Raw genomic sequence first — 20,527 nt, forward strand, 5'->3', positions numbered from 1 at the left:
AACCTTGTCTATGTATCCATCATGGATTCAGAAATCAGGTCATGATAATTACATGGTAATGAACTAAATAATTTATGGTTGATGTAGAACATGTTTAAGGAAGTAACTGAAAGTTTGTAGATTATTTACAAGGAAACAACAAGAAATTTCTCATGAAACCAAGAGTTAACAACAGTAAATAAAATCAAATAAACCTTTTCGTTTATGTATATGCTTAAAATGGCTAACCACTAAGATATGTGCAAAAGCTCTCTGATAGATAAAGAGCAGTTTTGTGGACCTCAAGCATTAATCCAACAAAGCCTAGCCCTGTCAAGTTCTGAACTTGCTTCTCAGCTTACTCGTACAGCTTTATCTTTGTGGTTATATAGGCTTGACAAATGGGGCATTGATTCAAGTCTTTCCCGCAATCATAGCATGTCTGCAGAAGAAGTGCAGAAATCAGAATGAACTAAATCGAGAAAGAGATGGCAACATAAGTTCCATGTTGTTCTCAGGTTATTACCTGATGTCCACATCCGAAAGCAAGATCTTTCTTATTCCATAAACACGAGGGACAGTGCTGCAAAGCATAATGAAACAGTTGAAAACTAAATTAGCAGCATTGCTTCTTGATCTGTAGAAGGGACATAAGCAGCATTGTATATATGTCCTCTCAGAAGTCTAGAATATGGGATGTACCCTGTTGTCTGAAGAATGATCTGTAGAAGGGACATAAGCAGCATTGCTTCTTGACCTGCTATATGTGGGATAGGAATTGACCGAGCCATTCCCAAGTGGAGGAGGAAGAGCATTCCTTCCAGGAGCACCTTTTTGGCAGCTGCAGGTAGATGATAATAAGAAACCATTTGGTATTGTGATAACGGTTGTTTTTTAAAGCATTTTTTGTTTGGAAATGCATCAAAATAATATTTTTTATTTTATTTTTAACCTTAGCAAATCAAAATGATTTATAAACACCAAAAAAAATTAATTTGAAGCAAAAATAATTAAAAAAATATTATCTTTTTCAAAAATACTTTTAAAACACAAAAACTAGCGATAAGAACACGCTTCAAGTATTAAGTTGCCTGTCAGTGGACATTTTACCCTAGGAGTTGGAGGTCTATTGTAGCCTTGTATTGGGATGGTATTTCCATTAACGCGTCCAGAGCAAACTCTGTCTCCTTCTTGGACATGGGAATGTTTTTCGACATAATTTCTGTGAAATTCACGAACTGCATTGGACAAACAACACATAAAAATTCAATTCGACTTCAAAGCTTCTGTTATAGTTCCCAGGTTAATCTTTCAAACCTGAAAATTATCAAAAGCCCGAGAAGGAATGTTGTCATCGAATTTGTGCATCATGTCCCATGGTCCATCACCAACCCCAACCAGCACAATTGACAAGGGATAATTACTGCAAAAGGATAAAACTTCATATTTTGTTAAATATAAACTGCAAGATGTTGAAAAAGACTTCTCAGAATGTTACTATATACCTTGCTTTTACAATGGCATTGATAGTATTCTGCTCCTGAGGACTCAACTGCCCATTAACAGTCCCTACGCTACTTGTAACCTGGCATGTCATGTAATCAAGAGAAACAACAAAAAGACTCGAGGCAAGATTTAAAGTTTAAGCAGTAGTAGTTACATCTGGACACTTTTGAGGAGAAGGAACTAACCTGACCATCAGCAATGATCAGAAGAACATGATACTGACCACCACTATTGTCCACAATTTCGATAGCAGTTTCAATGATTGGAGCAAAAGATGTCGGTCCTGTCATATCTCAGCACGATAAATTTTCACCAGAAGGAGGTCGAAGGAAAATTTTACATGATCACTGTAAGAAAAATCGTTTAAGCTAACCAGCTAAGTTAACACGGGGGACTATTTCTCTGTAACGACTCAAGACTTCCTCAAAGCCATTGCATAATTGATCATCCGGATAGAAGCTAAAAACTCTTTGATCATGAGTAGTGGCTGCAAACGAATTTACAGATTCCATGTTACAACAATCTATTTCATTGACCCTAAAACAGTACTGAAATAGCAAATTGCTGAGCATATATGCCATGCATCTTTGCATCCAACAAGAAAGATCACTCACTATCACCAAAGCCAAAACAAGGGATGAGGTTATCCTCATCAAAAGCTGACAGTGTTCTTCCTATTATTGAAATCGCCTGTTCATATGGATTCATAGAATCCCCGAGGTGATGCAGGCTCTTCCGATGGAAGGATCGTGCACCGGTCCACTCATTGCTTTTGGTAAAATCAATGCCTACAATAAGGTTGGAAGATTCCAGCCCAGCTTGTGCAAGAGCTCTTGTCACCTGCATAAATTTTGTAATTAGATTCTGTTTGTTTTCCAAAATCTAGAGGCAAATGCAAGCAATAGCCAGATGCATTCGAAGTTCTAACTAAAGATAAATTCTTGTATTCTTCTAATGATAGCAGGGGTATGTGTGTGCGCCTCAAAAAAATGATGAGGCAACAATTCTGACATCTAAATTAGTTTTAATAGATGCAATCAAACAAGCTGCAGATGCAGAGGTAATTTTACCTGTTCAAGAGAATGGTAATCATCACCGATTCTTGAATACCTTGACTGCGGCTTGCTTCTTCCATCATCATAAACAGCATAACTTGCTACATTTGGAGAAGAGCATGGGTTAGATGAAGCCCTACAACCATATGAATCACGATGATGATGATCCTGATGCCTTGAATGTTTGCTTCCCATATTGGTGTCGCCAACTTTCTTATCCTAATGTTGTTACAAACTGTTCATCAACAAGAACAAAGGCATTTAGATATTTATATCCCACTGAGCAACAACAGATACTAAAAAAAATTCCAAATAATTCCATGACAGGAGAAAAAATTAAGAAAAAAATAACAGCTACCTAAAAAACTGAAATATAAAAATGACAAATTGAAGCTTAATTCTTCATATCAGCACCCCACAAGATACAGAACAGAAACAAATAAAAAGAAACATTGCTTTATAATTCAAGAATCTACAGCCTTCGAGACCCATATAAAACTTGTAAACCAATTCAAAGAAGCAGAAGGAATTAATTAAATCAAATTAAAAGAAAAAATTATAAACAGAAGTAAACTGTATTTGTACTTATTTAATCAAAAAGTCAATGGAAATCCTCTTCAACTTGCTAGGAACCTACCAAGTAAATTGATTATGGCTTAAACTAAACAAACCCTTTTGAAGTTTAGTGGCAAAATACAAGGATACTTCATTGAAACCCACCATTATTACCAACTTTGCAAGTCAACTAGCAATCATGCATGAGATAAGGCATACCCCAAAAGAGAGAGAGAGAGAAAAAAAAGTATATATTAATTACCAATTAAATAAAAAAAATTGAGGATTGATCGGATATATTAATACAAGATTAATGAAGGAAAAGAAACATTGTTTTTGTCAAACAGAATCTCACCTAAATTGTGTTTTTGATCACGTTAATGACAATTGTCTCTCCTTTTATTTCTGTTAATATTAAAGTAAAATAGGCGCACAATACGCAACTGTTTTTTATTTGGACTAGATGATAGCATCACCAGATGGAACCTTGATTTCGTTGAAGACCCTCTGTCCCAGACAGGCACTTGTATAGTTTGATTGATTGGATTGTCATGATCTTTTGTAACGGGTATTGAGATTTCCCTGCAGATTCAGCAGTTTCGTAGTTGCTGACGCATGTCACCTCATGGTAATATATTTGTATCTACGTTTGTATACTTATTTATTTAGTAAAATCATAATTTGTGTCGATCCAGGAAATTCCAGACCTGGAATCTCATCAAGGCCCGGCTTCACTTTCATGACAACTGCTTAACTAATCTTCAAGGAGTTCCCTGAAATCATGTTTTATGGAATTCTTATTACCTTTTTATTTCTTCATCATTTTCCAATACATTTCTTGATTCTATGTATAATTCTCACTCAACAGATATGCTACTGTCAGTTGCTTGAATTATTCTATTTTTTTAGTTTTTTTTTTTTTCCTATTGGCTTCAGCAGTAACTTCCCTACCTGGACAGGCATCATGGAAAAGATTTGAGGTTTTGCCTTGAACAGATTCCCTGATAAGTTAGACAGATTCAAGATAACTTGGTAATTGCAAGACCTCACACCACAGCTGAAACAGATGTTGTAGAGCGAAAGTTGTTCTATTCCATGTCCAAACCTGTTCCAGTTGAATTCTCCAGGCAACGAAAACTATGGGCTGCCTGTAGTCTCTTGCAGGAGCTACTTATTATCTTTTAATTCGCTTGAAATCTCTGATAGGTTCGCAAGCCAAACAAATTTTCAACATGTTCACTAGGATCTGCCAACATTTATCCCTATAGAACTTGACCAATTCCTCCATGTCAATGGGATGCGAATCCTCTAGAAATTCATGCCAGCCATTCTCTGTATGTGTAACAATATATAACTCAAGTAAAACACACCAATTCCACCGGACAATGGAGTTATACATTACATAGTTTATATGAAGATCAAACACAAACTCTGATTAATCACTATCATACTTTGCCAACATGCCAGTATAACCATAGGCCTTCTCCTGAGATGTATCTATGAGAAGCACCTCACGGCAAAGCAAAGATCAGAGATTTTGCTTAAGATAGCACTAATCTGCTAAAGTTTTTTTTATTTCTGAACACTGAAAAATACAAGTAATAATTACGAAACATCAGCCTGATGAATATACGGAAACACATGCTCCACGGATGTACTTAATGAGTCCACACTTCTACTCAGTTATCACCCCCAAACACTCAGGCATTTCTACTTGATGATCTATTTGAACTTTGATGAATGGTTGGGCTTGAACTTGTAAGTACTGGAAACCCCAAGTGGAAAAGGAGCATCGGATTGGCTACCATGGGCTCTCTTGTTCTCATATCCTGGATAATCACGTCTGGAGAAGGGCACAATTTCGTGCAAACCCAAGCCAATCTTCTCTGCTTTCTTGACCAAATCCCATTTATCATATGGGTCACCTTCTTTGTGTGTTACATGAATCTCCCCTTTATCCTGCTTCAAAAGAACTTTGGCATTGCTTAAATAACCCTTTATCAGTCTCTTGTTCAACCTATTTCAATCCCACCATATTTTTCATCAGTTAATGTTTCCAATTTTGATATTACAGCATAAAGATCTCTAGACAGACATGAAAGCATACAGACATTCAGCAATTTCAACACATCCTTTCGGCAGACAGTTCTCCAGTTCTTCCCATTCAAATTTGATCTTATGCATGAATGAATCATTATGAAATATTTGGTCAAACCCCACCTCTTTTACTCAGTTTCAACCTAGTTAGAATGTCCATCAGATGTTAAAGAGAACTCCTACACTAAAATAAGAAAAGTTTAATGTTTCCCTTGAGAGAACAGAAACACAATGAAAGAAACAATGAAGAGACTAGCTCAAATAATCGTGGACAAAGGAACACGAAACTGAAAGGGAAGAGTGAGCAAGAGAACATAACTGGGCCCTCAAGAAGAGGGAATCAAATGCAAATAGTTATTCCATGTGGCAAAAATTAATGAGGGGGCTCTCGTGTTCTTCGCATTAAGACTTGCTCTTAAGTGAGAATGCATCATTTAGACTCTATCTCATTGGTATTAAGAATTCTAATACAGGAAATTAGAAATCAACTCAAGAAAATAAACAAACATAGACTCAAACAATCATATGATGGTATAAATAGAAGCGAAGGGAATATAAATGATGTAAGAGGCTAGAACATAACTGGATTTGGCAGTAGCTAGCCTCAGGGAAGAGGAAACCAACATGAGGGAAGTTATAGACAATTCGATCAAACCTCTGAGTCCTCAAAAAGAAGTGTTCACTCATCTCTTCTGCATCCACTCCATAGAACACTAACCCTCCCTTCTCTTCTAGTTCCCTCACATTTCGTACTCCATTACTGTACTTTTTAGCTATGTTATCTATGCAGCACAGACAAACATAAACCTTCAATTAGATCATTCAAAATTCTTGCTTTAACCAGCAAAACTAAAGAAACCCGTCAACAGTTGGAAGTAAAAAGAATGGAGAGAGAGAGGGAGAGAGAGAGTACCTTGGGTATCAACAGTAGTAGAAACCAAGTTGCAAGCAGAACCAAAAGCTCTAGCTAGAGAAACAGAGAAGGAGAAGTCACCTTCTCCGACCAATAACATCCGGTGCTTTGATGAGTAATGTTTTTTCCATTTCTCTGGCTCCTCATCTTCCTCATCATCTGATGAATTTGATTCTGTTTCTGTCTCTTGATATTCTTCTTGTTTTCCCATCTAGGTTTATACAAAAGGACTGTCTATCAGTCCTGATCACTCACCTATGCCTTTGCTTTTTGGTTGGCATTGTCTTTATAATTTCTTTTCACCATTCCAAATAAAGCAGAGCCCAATACCCTCTCTCTCTCTCTCTCTGCATGTGAAGGGCATAAAATACATACACTTTACTACTATATGGGAAACTAGGATATTGAATTATTTTCTTTCTATAGTCTCGGATTTTGATTTTTCTCCCCTGGTAGATAATTACATCCTTTTTTATTATCAAAATATGAGTGTTGTTTTCGATAAAAAAAAAAAAAAAGATGAAAACATCGATAAATAAATTTTACTAATATATCATATCATTATTTTATACGATTCCTAAAAATTATCAATTCTATTCCATTTTCTTTTCTTTTTTTCTCTCCATTACTCATTTCTCAAAAAACATGGCCCACCAAAACCATATCCCTTCACCACCGACCCCACCCCACCACCAAAAACCTAGTAATGATACATTATCAAACTGAAAATATTATCCTTGTTCACCTTTTCATGGGGGAGACATAAACACAGAATCATTCAAATATGAGGTTTTGATGATGTTTTAAATTTTGATATAACGAAGAATAAGGTTATTTAGTGTTTGAATAATAATTAATTAAATGTTCATATTAATAATCTTTTCTTTGTAGCTTAGGAATTGCATAATTAATGGTAAAATTTCTAGTATTTGCAAAATAGTATTTTTCGATGGGATTTGAAGAAACTCTAATGATAAAATCAATATTTAGTGTTTGAATAGTGATTAATCAAATGTTTATATTAATATTCTCTTCTTTGTAGCTCAGGAATTGTATAATTAATGGTAAAATTCATAGTACTTGCAAATTAGTATTTTTCGATGGGATTTGAAGACCATCTAATGATAAAGTCAGTAATTTTAAATGGAAATTATAATAAATAAAAGAAAGAGATTTAAATTCCAAGAATAAAAATGTTTGTTCTTGTTTTTGTATGGTAAATGCTTTAAGGATTGAGGTATGAATGCTTGGAGAGTAGAAAAAAATAAACAATTTATCTGGATGCTTCAGGGGGTATTTATAGTCCATGAACTTGTTGTTTTGATGGAGTGGAGTGACTGGAAAGTCATCTAGTCCTAGTAGCATTAATGAAAGATAAAAATCACTGACACATTATTTAATGAATGATAAATATCCCTTATAAATTATTAATGAGATGGAAATGTAATAGGTCTTTAAGAGATCTTTTATACACCTCAAGATGTAGTGAGATGCTTATTCCTGACATGAATAATTCATGTTAGTAATCTCAAGATAGAACTTAGACCAATTGGGTTTGACGCATGGCTAAGCTTAAGAGAGATGTGTCTAGCAGTTTATCAGACTTGAATTGTCTTAGGTTCAGCACATGGCTGAACCCAAGAATATTGGGTCTAACAACTTGCCAGACCCACGATGTCTTGGGTTAACACATGGTTAAACCCAAGAATATTGGGCCTAACAACTTGCCAGATCCACGATGCATTGGATCAACACATGGCTAAACCCATAAATACTAGATCTGGCAATTTGTCAGATTCATGATGCCTTGGGTCAGCACATGGCTAAACCCAGAAATACTAGGCATGGCAATTTGTTAGACCCACGATGTCTTGGACTCAGCATATGGCTTAACTTAAGTATGTTGGGCTTGGCAATTTGCTAAACCCATGTTGACTTAGGCTCATTACATGGTCAGACCTAAATATGTTGAGTCTAACAACTAGTCACTCTAATATTGACTTGAGCTCAACATATGACTGAACCCCAAATATATTAAGTCTGACAGCTTGCTAAACCCACAACACACTGGGCTCAGCACATAACTAAACTCAAGTATGGTGAGTGTGGAACTTGTCAGACCCATGTTGGCTTAGGTTCAGCATATGGGTGAACCTAATTATATTGAATTTGATAATTTTTCAAATCCATGTTAACTCGGGCTCAGCACATGAATGAGCCCAAATACATTTAAGCTTTAGAGTATTTCAAAACATCAAAACATTGAGATAAAAAGATCAACTCGTCAAGTTGAAACAAATGAACAAATAAAAAGTCTCATCATTTCCCCTTTTCATAAATATTGAATCAATTTCCTTCATCTCATATAACACCAAACAAATTATAATTATATACAATTTTTGAATGTTGAAGTGCATTAATGTATTAGCCAATTAAATGTTCGATAAACTTCACAATAATGAAAAAAAAATTTATCATTGTTGTAATTGATTAGACTTTGCTTTAACAAGTTTTGAGATTCTCTAATGGTGCAATTATATGGTGGAAGAGATGTTAAAATGTCTATTTTTCTCATTTTATTTTGCAGTAAAAGGTAAAAGGTTTAAAAATATTGAAATTTTGAGACAGTAATGGTATCAAGATAACTTGTGAAATGATTTTAAAAAATCATATTCATTGACATGTTGAAGTCCAATAATTCTAGTGGTTATTAAGGTAGAGTGGGATTGATAGTGATGGCAAAGGGGTAGGGTTTTAGAGGATTGTGATTTTTTTAAGGAATTAAGAGATGTTGAGAAGAAAAGAAAGAAAACGCTTAATAAAATGGGATTTTTAGGAGTTGTTAACATATGATATAAAATGATGATATGGCATAGTAGTTAATGAGACAGAGTTATAACTTATAGGATTTCACTAATTATAACTTGAGCACCATAAAGTTTCTCGAAAACATCATATGCTCTTGCCATTAATAAATTATTATGTTTCAAGTTCAAAAACAATAGCCACAAAAGAGAGAGTCTTTCCATAACAAACATGCGAGAAGACACTAGAAACCCTGCTAGTTGCAGGTCTCGCCTTCTATTAAGCAAGTAAAGAACCCGGTAAATAAATCATAATCAAAGTACACATTATTTTAATAACATGAAAAGTGGACTTGACTTGAGGTAAGGAACCCAACAATAAGTGTTATCACCTTTTCACTTTTAATTTGACCTCAATAGCATTCCTAACTACATGTTTTGATTCTTTATTTTTATTTATTTAAACTTTTTTCCTATCTTTGAAGTGTATTTGATGCTCCATTAAAGATTTTAAAGTTAGAAATGAACATGAAAGCTACCCAATTCCTTGTTCATGCTATATATTTGGCAACAAGATCACAATCACTCAAAAGGCTAGAGACTGAGGTTGAAACAAGCATTGCTAACTCTAACTCTAACAACTAAGGAACTTTGGGAGCTGGATGCATCAATACTTAGTAAACATTGTTACAATAAACTACATTTTTAAAAAATGACTTACATCTATATTTAACAAGACGATTCAACATTCAATTGATTGTTTGTTATCAACTATTGGCAAACCATCATCGGGCCAACAAAAGTGCAAGATTTGTATGGTTAAAAAGTACATAGATTATTATTATATGAGTAAATTACATTGAACAAAGTTGATAAGTGATGAAGTCGTAGAAAAACTTCAAAAGATTTTAGACTTTCACAATTGATAATGGGTTCTTTGGGGTGCCTGCAAAACAAAGTGCTCATTGTGCTTCGAAGACTCTCCAATACTTAAGTTATTTATTGAGTTTGATTGCTCAAAAAATAAATAGGTAAAAAGATCAAATAGGTGAAAGAGGTGTTTTGTTGTGTGTAGTGTACAGATGAGTGTTAGTGTAGAGATAAGTGTTCTCTATGAGTTATAGAGAGGTACTTTGAATAAAGAGATGAGTCTTTTGTCTTATATAGTATTTTTGAGAAATGAGTGTTCTCAATGAGTTATAGAGAAGTACTATGAATAGAAAGATAAGTCTTTTGTTTTCTATAGCGTTTATGAGAAATGAGTATTAATGTATAGATGAGAGTTCTTTGTCTCTCTTTCTCTCTCTCTCTCCTTGTTCTCTTGGCCATTAAAGTTTTTTTTTTTAAGAATTGGTTCCCAGCTTACAATTTTAAAGATGAAGATTGGATGTTAGGGTAATTGGTAGGGTCACATAGCATATCCTCTTAGTTGGTAGGGAGCATAGCTTGCTTTTTTTGCTAGTAAAATGTCACTTTTATCTTAGATTGTGCAACAAGAGAATGATAAAAAAAAAAAAGAGGATGCGTCGTGTTATTAACTGTGTAAAAGAATATTTTAAAAATCACACAAAAAATAATCTAAAGAGAGTCAACCTTGATGTGGGTTACCATAACAGCCTCGGTGTAGGTCGTCATTAGCTATAAAATATAATACTATTCATAGATAACGATATCATAACTCTATTTATAGATAAGACTGAAATAATATTAAGTATAGATTAGTCCGAAATAAATAATAGGTAGCTTAATTATAAATGTTTAAAAATCAGCTATATAAATAGTAATGTACATACCTAAGAATGGATTGCAAACATGAACAAACATTACTATAGTACTTTAATAGAATCTTTTACTAAATTATGGGCTAGAACATTAGTGAAAAACATTATATTACTTCATTGTTTTCCTTTTCTAATCAAACATTAGTAGGTGAAGATCACCAATTTGGAAATAAATAAATTATTTACCCAAAAAAAAATTATCCATTATTATTATTTTTCATGAATTTGAATTAACTTTAAAATATGTATTTGCAATACCTATGTGTATAATTTTTTTCTATTTTTTATTGTAGCTTTACTTTTTACATATTTTAAAATACTAAAAATTATTTGAAAATTAAATTTATAATTTTATTGTTTTATTGTTTTCTTGTATTCTATATCATATTTGGTCCTATGCTTTCACTAATAGTATACCTCTACTTTTATATATCTTCTAATTTCAGAATTAATTTTGAAAATTAAATCTATGTTTTTATTATTTTTTTAAAAAATATCTCATAATAGACGGCTTGGTTAAAACAGAGAGAAGAAGGATCTAGAACAAAGAAAGACCTTCCCTTTCTCTATAAAACCACACCCAAAGACTCAAGCTTTTAAAACCCTAGATCTCCCTCTTTCTCTCTTCTCTCTTCCTCTTTTTTTTTGGCGTGTCGTCTAGGTTTCCTTGTTTGTGAGCACATAAAAAAGAATGGCGGAGACCGAGACGTTTGCTTTCCAGGCTGAGATCAATCAGCTGTTGAGTTTGATCATCAACACTTTCTACAGCAACAAAGAGATCTTTCTTCGTGAACTCATCAGCAATTCCTCCGATGTATGTTTCTTCCCCTTTATTTTATGCTTCTGTTTTCTTTCCTTCTGTCTCGTGATTTACGTTTGAATAGAGTGATTAATGTATGAAACGTTTGATTTTAGCTGAATTTTGGGACTTTTGTGTTTTGTTTGATAGACCCTTTTGTTGTTATGTTTTAATTATCTTAAAGATATAAACTTTTCTTCTTTTTTATCGTTTTATGTATGAATAGGCTAATTAATGTATGTTTTAGCTGGATTATGGGACTTTGATGTTTTGTTTGGTAAACCCTTTCGTTCCTATGCTTTAGTTATGTTAAAGATCCAACCTTTTCTTATTCCGTTTTGAAAAATCAGATGCAAGTCTATGTTCAATTGGATTGCTCTGATGGTTGTTTTTGAACTAAATTTATTTCAATGAATGAAAATTGATGTAATTTCGTGTAATGTGGAACCATTTGTTTGGAATGGTATGGTCAATGGGTGTGAATATGCAAATGGTGGTATTAGCTTATGATGTTATTGTGTTTGTGTTTTATAGGCTTTGGATAAGATTCGATTCGATAGCTTGACTGACAAGAGCAAGCTCGATGCCCAACCCGAGCTTTTCATTCACATTATTCCTGACAAGGCCAACAATTCCCTCACTATTATTGATAGTGGAATTGGTATGACCAAGTCTGGTAAGCATCTAATTTTTATTTGTAGTTGTAATGTTTGAACTTTGTTGCAATTGTTAATTAGGATTCTGTTTTTGTTTGATGTTTGATGTTACTTGTCTTGTATTGTTTGTATCAGATTTGGTGAACAACCTTGGTACCATTGCAAGGTCTGGAACCAAGGAGTTCATGGAAGCTGTTACTGCTGGTGCTGATGTTAGCATGATTGGACAGTTTGGTGTTGGGTTCTACTCATCTTACTTGGTTGCTGATAAGGTGGTTGTTACCTCCAAACACAATGATGATGAGCAGTATGTGTGGGAATCTCAGGCTGGTGGTTCATTTACTGTCACCAGGGATACCTCTGGTGAGAACCTTGGCAGAGGTAGCAAGATCACACTCTTCCTTAAGGAAGACCAATTAGAGTACCTTGAGGAGCGCCGTCTCAAGGATCTGATTAAGAAACATTCTGAGTTTATTAGCTATCCTATTTCCCTTTGGATTGAGAAGACCACTGAGAAGGAGATTTCTGATGATGAGGATGAGGATGTGGAAGATAAGAAAGACGAGGAGGGTAATGTAGAGGATGTTGATGATGAGAAGGACAAGGAAGAGAAGAAAAAGAAGAAGATCAAGGAAATTTCACATGAGTGGTCTTTGGTGAACAAGCAGAAGCCCATCTGGATGAGAAAACCAGAGGAGATCACCAAAGAGGAGTATGGCGCATTCTACAAGAGCCTTACAAATGATTGGGAGGAGCACCTTGCAGTGAAGCACTTCTCAGTTGAGGGTCAGCTGGAGTTCAAAGCTGTCCTCTTTGTCCCTAAGAGAGCACCATTTGACCTCTTTGACACCAAGAAGAAGCAGAACAACATCAAGCTCTATGTCCGCCGTGTCTTCATCATGGACAACTGTGAGGAGTTGATGCCAGAATACTTGAGCTTTGTGAAGGGTATAGTGGATTCTGAGGATCTTCCTCTCAATATTTCGAGAGAAATGCTTCAGCAGAACAAGATCCTCAAGGTTATCCGCAAGAACTTGGTCAAGAAGTGCATTGAGCTCTTCTTTGAGATTGCTGAGAACAAGGAAGATTATGACAAATTCTACGAGGCATTCTCTAAGAATCTGAAGCTTGGTATTCACGAGGATTCTCAGAACAAAACTAAGATTGCTGAGTTACTTCGATATCACTCAACTAAGAGTGGTGATGAGTTGACCAGCCTGAAGGATTATGTGACAAGGATGAAGGAGGGCCAGAGTGACATCTATTACATTACAGGAGAGAGCAAGAAGGCTGTTGAGAACTCCCCATTCCTTGAGAAGCTGAAGAAGAAGGGATATGAGGTTCTTTATATGGTTGATGCAATTGATGAATATGCTGTGGGACAACTAAAGGAGTTTGAGGGAAAGAAATTGGTTTCTGCAACCAAGGAAGGTCTTAAGATTGACGAGACAGAAGATGAGAAGAAGAAGAGCGAAGAGTCGAAGGAGAAGTTTGAGGGTCTGTGCAAGGTGATCAAGGATGTGCTTGGTGACAGGGTGGAGAAGGTTGTGGTATCTGATCGTGTGGTGGACTCTCCCTGCTGCTTGGTCACTGGAGAGTATGGTTGGAGTGCAAACATGGAAAGAATCATGAAGGCACAAGCACTGAGGGATAACAGCATGGCTGGGTATATGTCGAGCAAGAAAACAATGGAGATAAATCCAGAGAACCCAATCATGGATGAGCTGAGGAAGAGGGCTGATGCAGACAAGAACGACAAATCAGTGAAGGACTTGGTCCTCTTGCTATTTGAGACAGCTCTGCTTACATCTGGGTTCAGCCTGGATGATCCCAACACCTTTGGCAGTCGCATCCACAGAATGCTGAAATTGGGATTGAGCATTGATGAAGACAGTGGTGATGCTGACACTGACATGCCTCCATTGGAAGATGCTGCTGAGGAGGGCAGCAAGATGGAGGAGGTTGACTAAACCTCAGCACTGTAGCAACAAACAGGGGTCTCAAGTTGTAGCGGTCCCCTCCTATCCTTCCATTAATCTGATCCCAGACTTTACGTTATGGATTTTGATTTTGTTAGGCTTACCAAAAAGGATGTGACGAATGGAGGTATTTACTTTTGTTATTGTTAAGACATGGTTTCTTTTTTCAATTAAAGTAAGATATGTGCAATTTCATCTTCACTTCCTTAAACCTTCTTTCATTTTATATGATGATGTAAAATGTATGCAATTAAAGTATGGTGATGATACAGAATTGAGAGAAGCGGAAAAAATGTTTCGATGAAGGACAGCCAATGAAACATCCTCGATCATTAATATCTCGGCCGAAGACGTAAATAATCGGCAACCCTCGGTAAATTAGGAAACAATCGTCCGAGGATTTGAAACATCGACAATTTAGTGCGCGATTGATGGACAAGATATTGGCGATCCAGCGCGATTATCTCATTTAACGAAAAATACGTAGGCGGAATGAAATAGAATTTAGGCGGTAGAGATTTTGATCCCTATGAAAGCCTCCACGCCTTATTCTCTTGATTTCTTGTTTTTTGGTGCTAGCTTTTTGCGAGTCATTCTGACGACGGGTGTTTCACGGATTTTGAGGTAATTAAATTGTTAAAACATCATATAAAATTCTTGTTCGGATCAAAGAAACATATTTCTTGGCATTAATACAAAAGATCTATTAACATAAGAATGTCTTAGCATATAATACTCATTTCGGTATCTATGATTTCATGAAAAGGACACGACAAGCCTTGATTTTAGGTTTTGAAGAGCTAGGCTGTGTGGTAAAACTTCAAATAAATACAAGAATAAGGATCCTTCAACTAAGCATAGCAGAGATCTAAAAGGATTAAGATTTTTGGGCCATTCTAATAACTTTATAAAATCAAAGTCTGCAGTGTACACAGGTAAGCAAAAGGCCACCGTTTCCAATTCAAAGAGAGAACAGAACAATATTTAACAATACCACATTCTTTGCATGCATGCTTGCTTGTTGGGTAGCTTGTAAGGATAATCAGGTAGCAGGTTCTAATTTTATATCAATTTCTTCAACAGCCTGAAGAATCCAACAGGTCTCTCTTTCTTGTACATGGAGAGCAGCATTAAAATGGCTAATGGCACGGCATTACAAGAGATGGGCATTGTAATAGGTTAAAGGCCAAGCAAGTGACAAGCTTGTAGAGAGCAGAGATTAAACTGAGGCCAAAATCTCAAAAAACTAAATCAAAGCTTAATTAAATGCAACCGTGGAATTTAACCCCCATACAAATGAAAGAACAAACAACCGCAACCCATTTGTTCAAGGTAGAAATTCTAATCTACGCAAAATGGAGAGAATGCTCAAGTCATTGCATTTCTAAAACTCAAGACTGCATTCCTCCTATATCTAGGAACCCTTTGCACACAACCCCACACATTTCTTTTAAACGGCATCAGTACAACTTACTCAGGTATCATCAACTTGTGAGTGAAACACAAAACTTGGGAATGTCGTGGTGATATCCCTGTTCAAGAAACATGAAATAGATGTTTAGTTTCAGACACAGTAATACTTCTTTCTGTGTACTATCCTTCCAAGGCATTGGAGAGTCGTATTTGTGTACTATTCACTAGTTATAACATAATGACTAACTTGAGATATTGGAGAGTCATATTCTTCAAAAGAGAAGGATGTCGCAAAACAAGGCTTCGCCATTCTTCTTTATCAATCTTCCCATCATGCTTAGTATCAGCTTCCTCAAATGTCTAACATAAACAAGAACAGTAATATAACACCCATGTTTCTTTTTTTTCCCTTTTGTAACTCTTTTTGATATGGCGCTATGCAATAATAACATCGTCAATATATAAGTCAACTAGATTAAGGAAACACCTTATCAATAATGCTCTCTATAACATCATCTGACAGATTCATACCAGATTCAGCAAGTGTAGCCACTACCATTTGCTTTACCTGTACATTGAAATTTGATGATCATAATAATTTTGACACGTGCATTTCAAATATATGCAGGATTGACTTTTCAAGAAATTCATGGTATGACTATGTTGTGCAAAGAAAGTCCTATAAATACAGAGCATGTGCAATATTTTGGGCAAAGATGTTTTTGTATCATAGAAGAACAACCACTATAAACTGAAAAGGCATTAAATTGGCCATCATTATAAAGGCTGTAGCTAAAAAGTGGTCAAGTTGCCATACTTTAAGCAGGGTAAATAATTCCAAGAAGCTTTAAATTTAATTTTGATTGCAAAGCTACTCTTATATCTCAGTTAATCAATATTCCATTTACTTCTAAAATGTGCTCGATCTCTTCCTTTCAAGTTCTTCGTAGGTAAATTACTTTTAAATTCTATTCATAAATTAAAACAATTGCATATTCTGCTTACTTCCAGTTATAATTTCAGTAATTGACAGTTTCACTTAATTAATTTCTTTTCTCAAATTCTTAATGACACAAAATAAGGCAACACATAACAAACAAAGAGTTTTTTCTCTGTTCTGCAACTTAACTGCCATAACATCATAAAGCAGTGTGAGAATGCATGTGTGCGAATGCACGGTATAGGGGCAATGCAGCAATCCAATTTAGCCAACAGAGTGAAAAAATAAGTGAATTTAAAAAAATCATAGACTGTTGTTCGTTGTTTATAATTGATAATCCAAGTCAGATGTCAAATAAAAGCAGATGTATCTTAAATATTGCAGGTTTTCAGAGTTTCCACTTGAGCAGAACAAGTACCTCCTGTCTCTCGATAAGTCCTTGCTGTTTGAGATCATACAGTTGGAATGAAACTGCAAGAAAGTGAAATGAGGGCATAGCAGGAAACATCAATATGTAAGGATTAAGAGCATTGCCGTGAAATCACAGGAAAATGAAGGACTTGGACTATGAATTAAAATCTAATTGATCACATATATGATGTTCAGAAATCAAATAACCTCCCCCACAATGGCCGTACCAATATCTTCTCTCTCCAAAAAAGAAGAAAGGAAAGAAAATAAAAACAAAGATGAGGTGGGAGGCATATATCAAGTATCAAATGCAAATTACAGATCCCCTTCACTCTAATTGATCCATTTTCCATATACTAGCAACACTTACATTCAATCTTATCATCAATTGGTGCATTGGGGTGAAAGACAGAGAGAGAACGTGCAAACTCCTCAAAATCTAATATTCCATTGTGCTTTGTGTCAAATAAGTCAAATACCTACAAAATTTCAGACTTAGGACATTAATAGGCAAACTTCATTGAAGGCATTTTCATAATGAAAGTCTTATACTATTATAGGAAACACATGAAGAAATGCAAGATGACAAAACAAGAAAAAGGGCATCAAAAGAAAACAAAATTGAAACAACTGACTCTGGAGGTAAGATGAACAGGATACCCGATCTGCAAATAAACTGTCCTTTTTATTTGTCTTGAATAATGCTAGTTGAAATTCTTCCTGTGATCAAATATTTATAGAACTTTCAATTAACTACCATTAAAGATGAAGCAACACGTTAAGCATTAAGAAAGACATCTCTCTTTAAAAGGCTAGTCTTAGCAATTGAAAACCAATTCCATAGGTGCAAGAAGTCAAAAGCTCAATTAGAACAATGGCAAATGCCACAACTTTTGTTACCTTATTGATCAGCCCATCATCAATGACTGCACTACTGATCTTCTTAAACAGTTCATACAACGCTTCTATTTCACTCACACTAACTGCATTTGGAAAGAACAAGCATCTTATGATTGGGAAACCTTTCAATTCAAAGACCAGCCTTTTGCAATTAATCCAGAAATCCTAAGACTAGCTGAAATTATAAAATCCATATGAATTTGATGCATGCAATCATATGCATGAGAACATGTGAGAGGTGATTCTAAAACTATCAATTTCCACAGGCAAACAAAAGGTAACTGAATGACAGGTCAAGTCATACATTTAAATGATAATAACTATACTAGAGTGATTCCCGAAACAAGAACTGAAAATTTAATAAAAAGATGTAACATACACACTGTTTCCCTTGCAAGAGCTTCTGGATCTTCCAGCCCCTTGTTTTGCTTATACAAATCCGCATCACAACAGCTTGCTACAGCAGCACAAAAATGCTTTATTCTGTCTAGGCACTGCGCCATGATCTTTTCCAGGCGTCAAAACACTCCATACCTGGAGCAAAGAGAGAGAGTTACTTCTTCAATTGTGCACTCTAGTTAAAAAGACTGTTGATTCAGCAAGCAATCATGAAAACAAAAGGGAAAACTCTTGACTACGATGCGGGTTTAAGTTCTATTCTATTGCCTTGGAAAAGGAAGCATAGACTGTATAGTCAAATAACTTGTTAGTGTATTAGCCTTGGAAACACATGTACACTTGTGTCCAGAGAATGATAACAAGACAGGATATGAAATACTCAAAGTTTAGTCTGAGGCTAAACAGCCAAATCTAGAGTATTCCTCATGCTTACCACCACACCACAGAGCCTACATCCTCAAAGGCTAAAATCAAAAGTTTATTCACTCCTGATACAAATTCATGTTGATATTTTGAAAGCCATTCAAAAAGGTTGGGGATTGATTTATTATGGACTGTTTTAAACCTAAAATTCGCTCATATCAGTTCACCTTTTAAGGGTACCCCAGTCCTTCGAAATCAACCCTTAGCTCCTGCCCTTGTTTTAGAGGATGAGACTCCAAGCTCAGAATGAACTTTATTCATAAAAAACCAGACATGACAGCAAAATTCATCATCAATATTGAAAAGCCCATAAAAAATATACATGGCACTCTGAACAATACATTCAAATGCCATAACTGTCCTTTAAGAGGAAAGTTCTGATGACTATAGGACAGTGATGCACTCTTAAGTTCTATTGCCTGGGAAAAGGACAAGTTGACAGTATAGTATTTTTAAATCTTGGAAACCCTATCTACACCTATGTCTAGAAAAAATGAGGAACACTGCAAATGAAAATGCTCACATGTTTAAAATCTTAGGAACTTGCATCACATATACTCTTGTCAAACAAGAAACACTATCAGAGGCTACACAATGTCTAGAGCATCATATGCCACACTTGCTGCCCCACTGCAGAGCATTCAACCTAAAGGAGCTCATATCAATATTTTTTCACCCCTAGGAACAACTCGAAGGCCTTTTTAAGGTGGGTGATTGACTTATTAGGGAATACAATAGCAATTAACAACTTGGTCCTATTAGTTTAACCTTTCAAGGGCGCCTCAATAATCCTTTGAAACCAATCCTTCCCTCCCACTTTTGTTTCAGCAGTAGAGATTTCAAGCTCAGAATGAAATTGTTCATAAATAATCGGATGACACAGCAAAATTCAATTACAACATCAATATTCACTTTCTATCAATCAAAGGATGTAATCACAGGTATAACTAAACCTATAAACAAGCAGAAGCCATGATAACAGCTACAAGCAACAATTCATCAATTGCATTACATGTAACCGATCCAAAAACCTAAACTTTCTGATCCGATAACTCTAATGCCATCTTAAGAATCGAAACTTGAGGCACAAACCACACACAGCAAACAATTGAACCATTAGCCCACAAAAGACAAGCAAAACCCAGAAGAAAGATTACGACTTTTAATAAGAAATCAAATCACTATCCAAGATTAAAAACAGAAACAATCAAGAATACATAGGAGAGAAAACAAGGAACTGTAGAGATGGATAATTTAGAAAAATACTTTACCTTTTAGAAAATCAAACGAGAGGAAAGAAGGTTAAGAAGGGAAGGTGAAGAGAAGTCAAGATTCTTGTTCATGTCTCTCACTATTTCCTTTTCTTTATTTCTTGGTAAAGTTTATTAGTATTATAATTATGAAGAGAGGGAGAGAGGGGGTTCTTAAGCACACAGAGAATGGTTGGGATTTATTTAATGTAATTAAACTTAATTTAATAAAACCCAATTCGCAAAACAAGGTGTTTTGTTTTTTAAAAATATTTCTTGTTTAAAAATATAATAAAGATGGATATATATTTTAGTAGGTGGAGGCATGGCTAAGCCAAAAATGGATGCCAAACCAAACCTCCCATTGAAGACAAGGACTTCCACGCGTGGCCTTACGAGGGAGGTTGTTGGCTCTCTTTATTCAGCTGTGGTCGAGACCACATGGTAATGCTGGTCCTGCAATGGTGGTGATGTTCTGGACTCGTACAAATCTATGCAAGTGCTTTCATGCATAGTTATTAAACCCGGTCCGGGAGTTGACCCGGCCAAGGGGCCGGGTCCCGGGTTTCAGGGGTCAACCCGGTTCAACTCGGGTCAACCCGGAAAAATTAAAAAAAAAAAAATTAATATTTCATATGAAAAAATCCATGTAAATATAGATTATACA

The 20,527-nt window shown here is 35.4% G+C and overlaps 4 protein-coding genes across 12 annotated transcripts; 1 reads left to right on the forward strand and 3 right to left on the reverse strand.

Annotated features, from left to right (window-relative positions):
- Positions 1-93: 93 nt before the first annotated feature.
- LOC7463632 (E3 ubiquitin-protein ligase RGLG2) lies at positions 94-3,761 on the reverse strand. 5 transcript variants are annotated; one of them, XM_024604344.2, is made up of 11 exons: positions 3,451-3,761; positions 2,556-2,775; positions 2,100-2,325; positions 1,859-1,972; positions 1,671-1,768; positions 1,485-1,564; positions 1,297-1,402; positions 1,090-1,217; positions 682-820; positions 506-562; positions 94-421 (listed from the first exon to the last, which is right to left on the reverse strand). In XM_024604344.2, exons 2-11 carry the CDS (start codon positions 2,733-2,735, stop codon positions 338-340), a joined length of 1,212 nt encoding a protein of 403 aa, XP_024460112.1. In that variant the 5' UTR covers positions 2,736-2,775; positions 3,451-3,761; the 3' UTR covers positions 94-337. The 5 variants fall into 5 exon arrangements, with proteins under 5 accessions (XP_024460112.1, XP_024460111.1, XP_024460109.1 ...); XM_024604343.2 differs by lacking the exon at positions 3,451-3,761 and adding an exon at positions 3,261-3,351; XM_024604341.2 differs by lacking the exon at positions 3,451-3,761 and adding an exon at positions 3,178-3,315.
- A 685-nt stretch (positions 3,762-4,446) lies between these two features.
- LOC7463633 (uncharacterized protein At4g26485) lies at positions 4,447-6,479 on the reverse strand. The gene is made up of 3 exons (XM_002308710.4): positions 6,106-6,479; positions 5,776-5,974; positions 4,447-5,112 (listed from the first exon to the last, which is right to left on the reverse strand). The coding sequence occupies exons 1-3, from the start codon at positions 6,314-6,316 to the stop codon at positions 4,818-4,820; spliced, it is 705 nt and encodes a 234-aa protein (XP_002308746.3). The 5' UTR covers positions 6,317-6,479; the 3' UTR covers positions 4,447-4,817.
- Positions 6,480-11,218: 4,739 nt separating this feature from the next.
- Positions 11,219-14,325, forward strand: LOC7463634 (heat shock cognate protein 80). Its single transcript, XM_002307810.4, has 3 exons — positions 11,219-11,504; positions 12,024-12,165; positions 12,281-14,325. The coding sequence occupies exons 1-3, from the start codon at positions 11,382-11,384 to the stop codon at positions 14,113-14,115; spliced, it is 2,100 nt and encodes a 699-aa protein (XP_002307846.1). The 5' UTR covers positions 11,219-11,381; the 3' UTR covers positions 14,116-14,325.
- Positions 14,326-15,362: 1,037 nt separating this feature from the next.
- On the reverse strand, positions 15,363-20,130 carry LOC7458465 (calcineurin B-like protein 3). 5 transcript variants are annotated; one of them, XM_002308711.4, is made up of 9 exons: positions 19,882-20,118; positions 18,168-18,322; positions 17,789-17,871; positions 17,549-17,608; positions 17,259-17,367; positions 16,896-16,948; positions 16,025-16,105; positions 15,785-15,897; positions 15,363-15,656 (listed from the first exon to the last, which is right to left on the reverse strand). In XM_002308711.4, exons 2-9 carry the CDS (start codon positions 18,289-18,291, stop codon positions 15,599-15,601), a joined length of 681 nt encoding a protein of 226 aa, XP_002308747.1. In that variant the 5' UTR covers positions 18,292-18,322; positions 19,882-20,118; the 3' UTR covers positions 15,363-15,598. The 5 variants fall into 5 exon arrangements, with proteins under 5 accessions (XP_002308747.1, XP_024459475.1, XP_024459478.1 ...); XM_024603707.2 differs by lacking the exon at positions 19,882-20,118 and adding an exon at positions 18,778-19,863; XM_024603710.2 differs by lacking the exon at positions 17,789-17,871 and having other exon boundaries at positions 19,882-20,130.
- Between the last annotated feature and the right edge of the window lie 397 nt (positions 20,131-20,527).

This window comes from Populus trichocarpa, chromosome 6 (genome assembly GCF_000002775.5).
Source record: "Populus trichocarpa isolate Nisqually-1 chromosome 6, P.trichocarpa_v4.1, whole genome shotgun sequence".
NCBI classification, from domain to species: Eukaryota; Viridiplantae; Streptophyta; class Magnoliopsida; order Malpighiales; family Salicaceae; genus Populus; species Populus trichocarpa.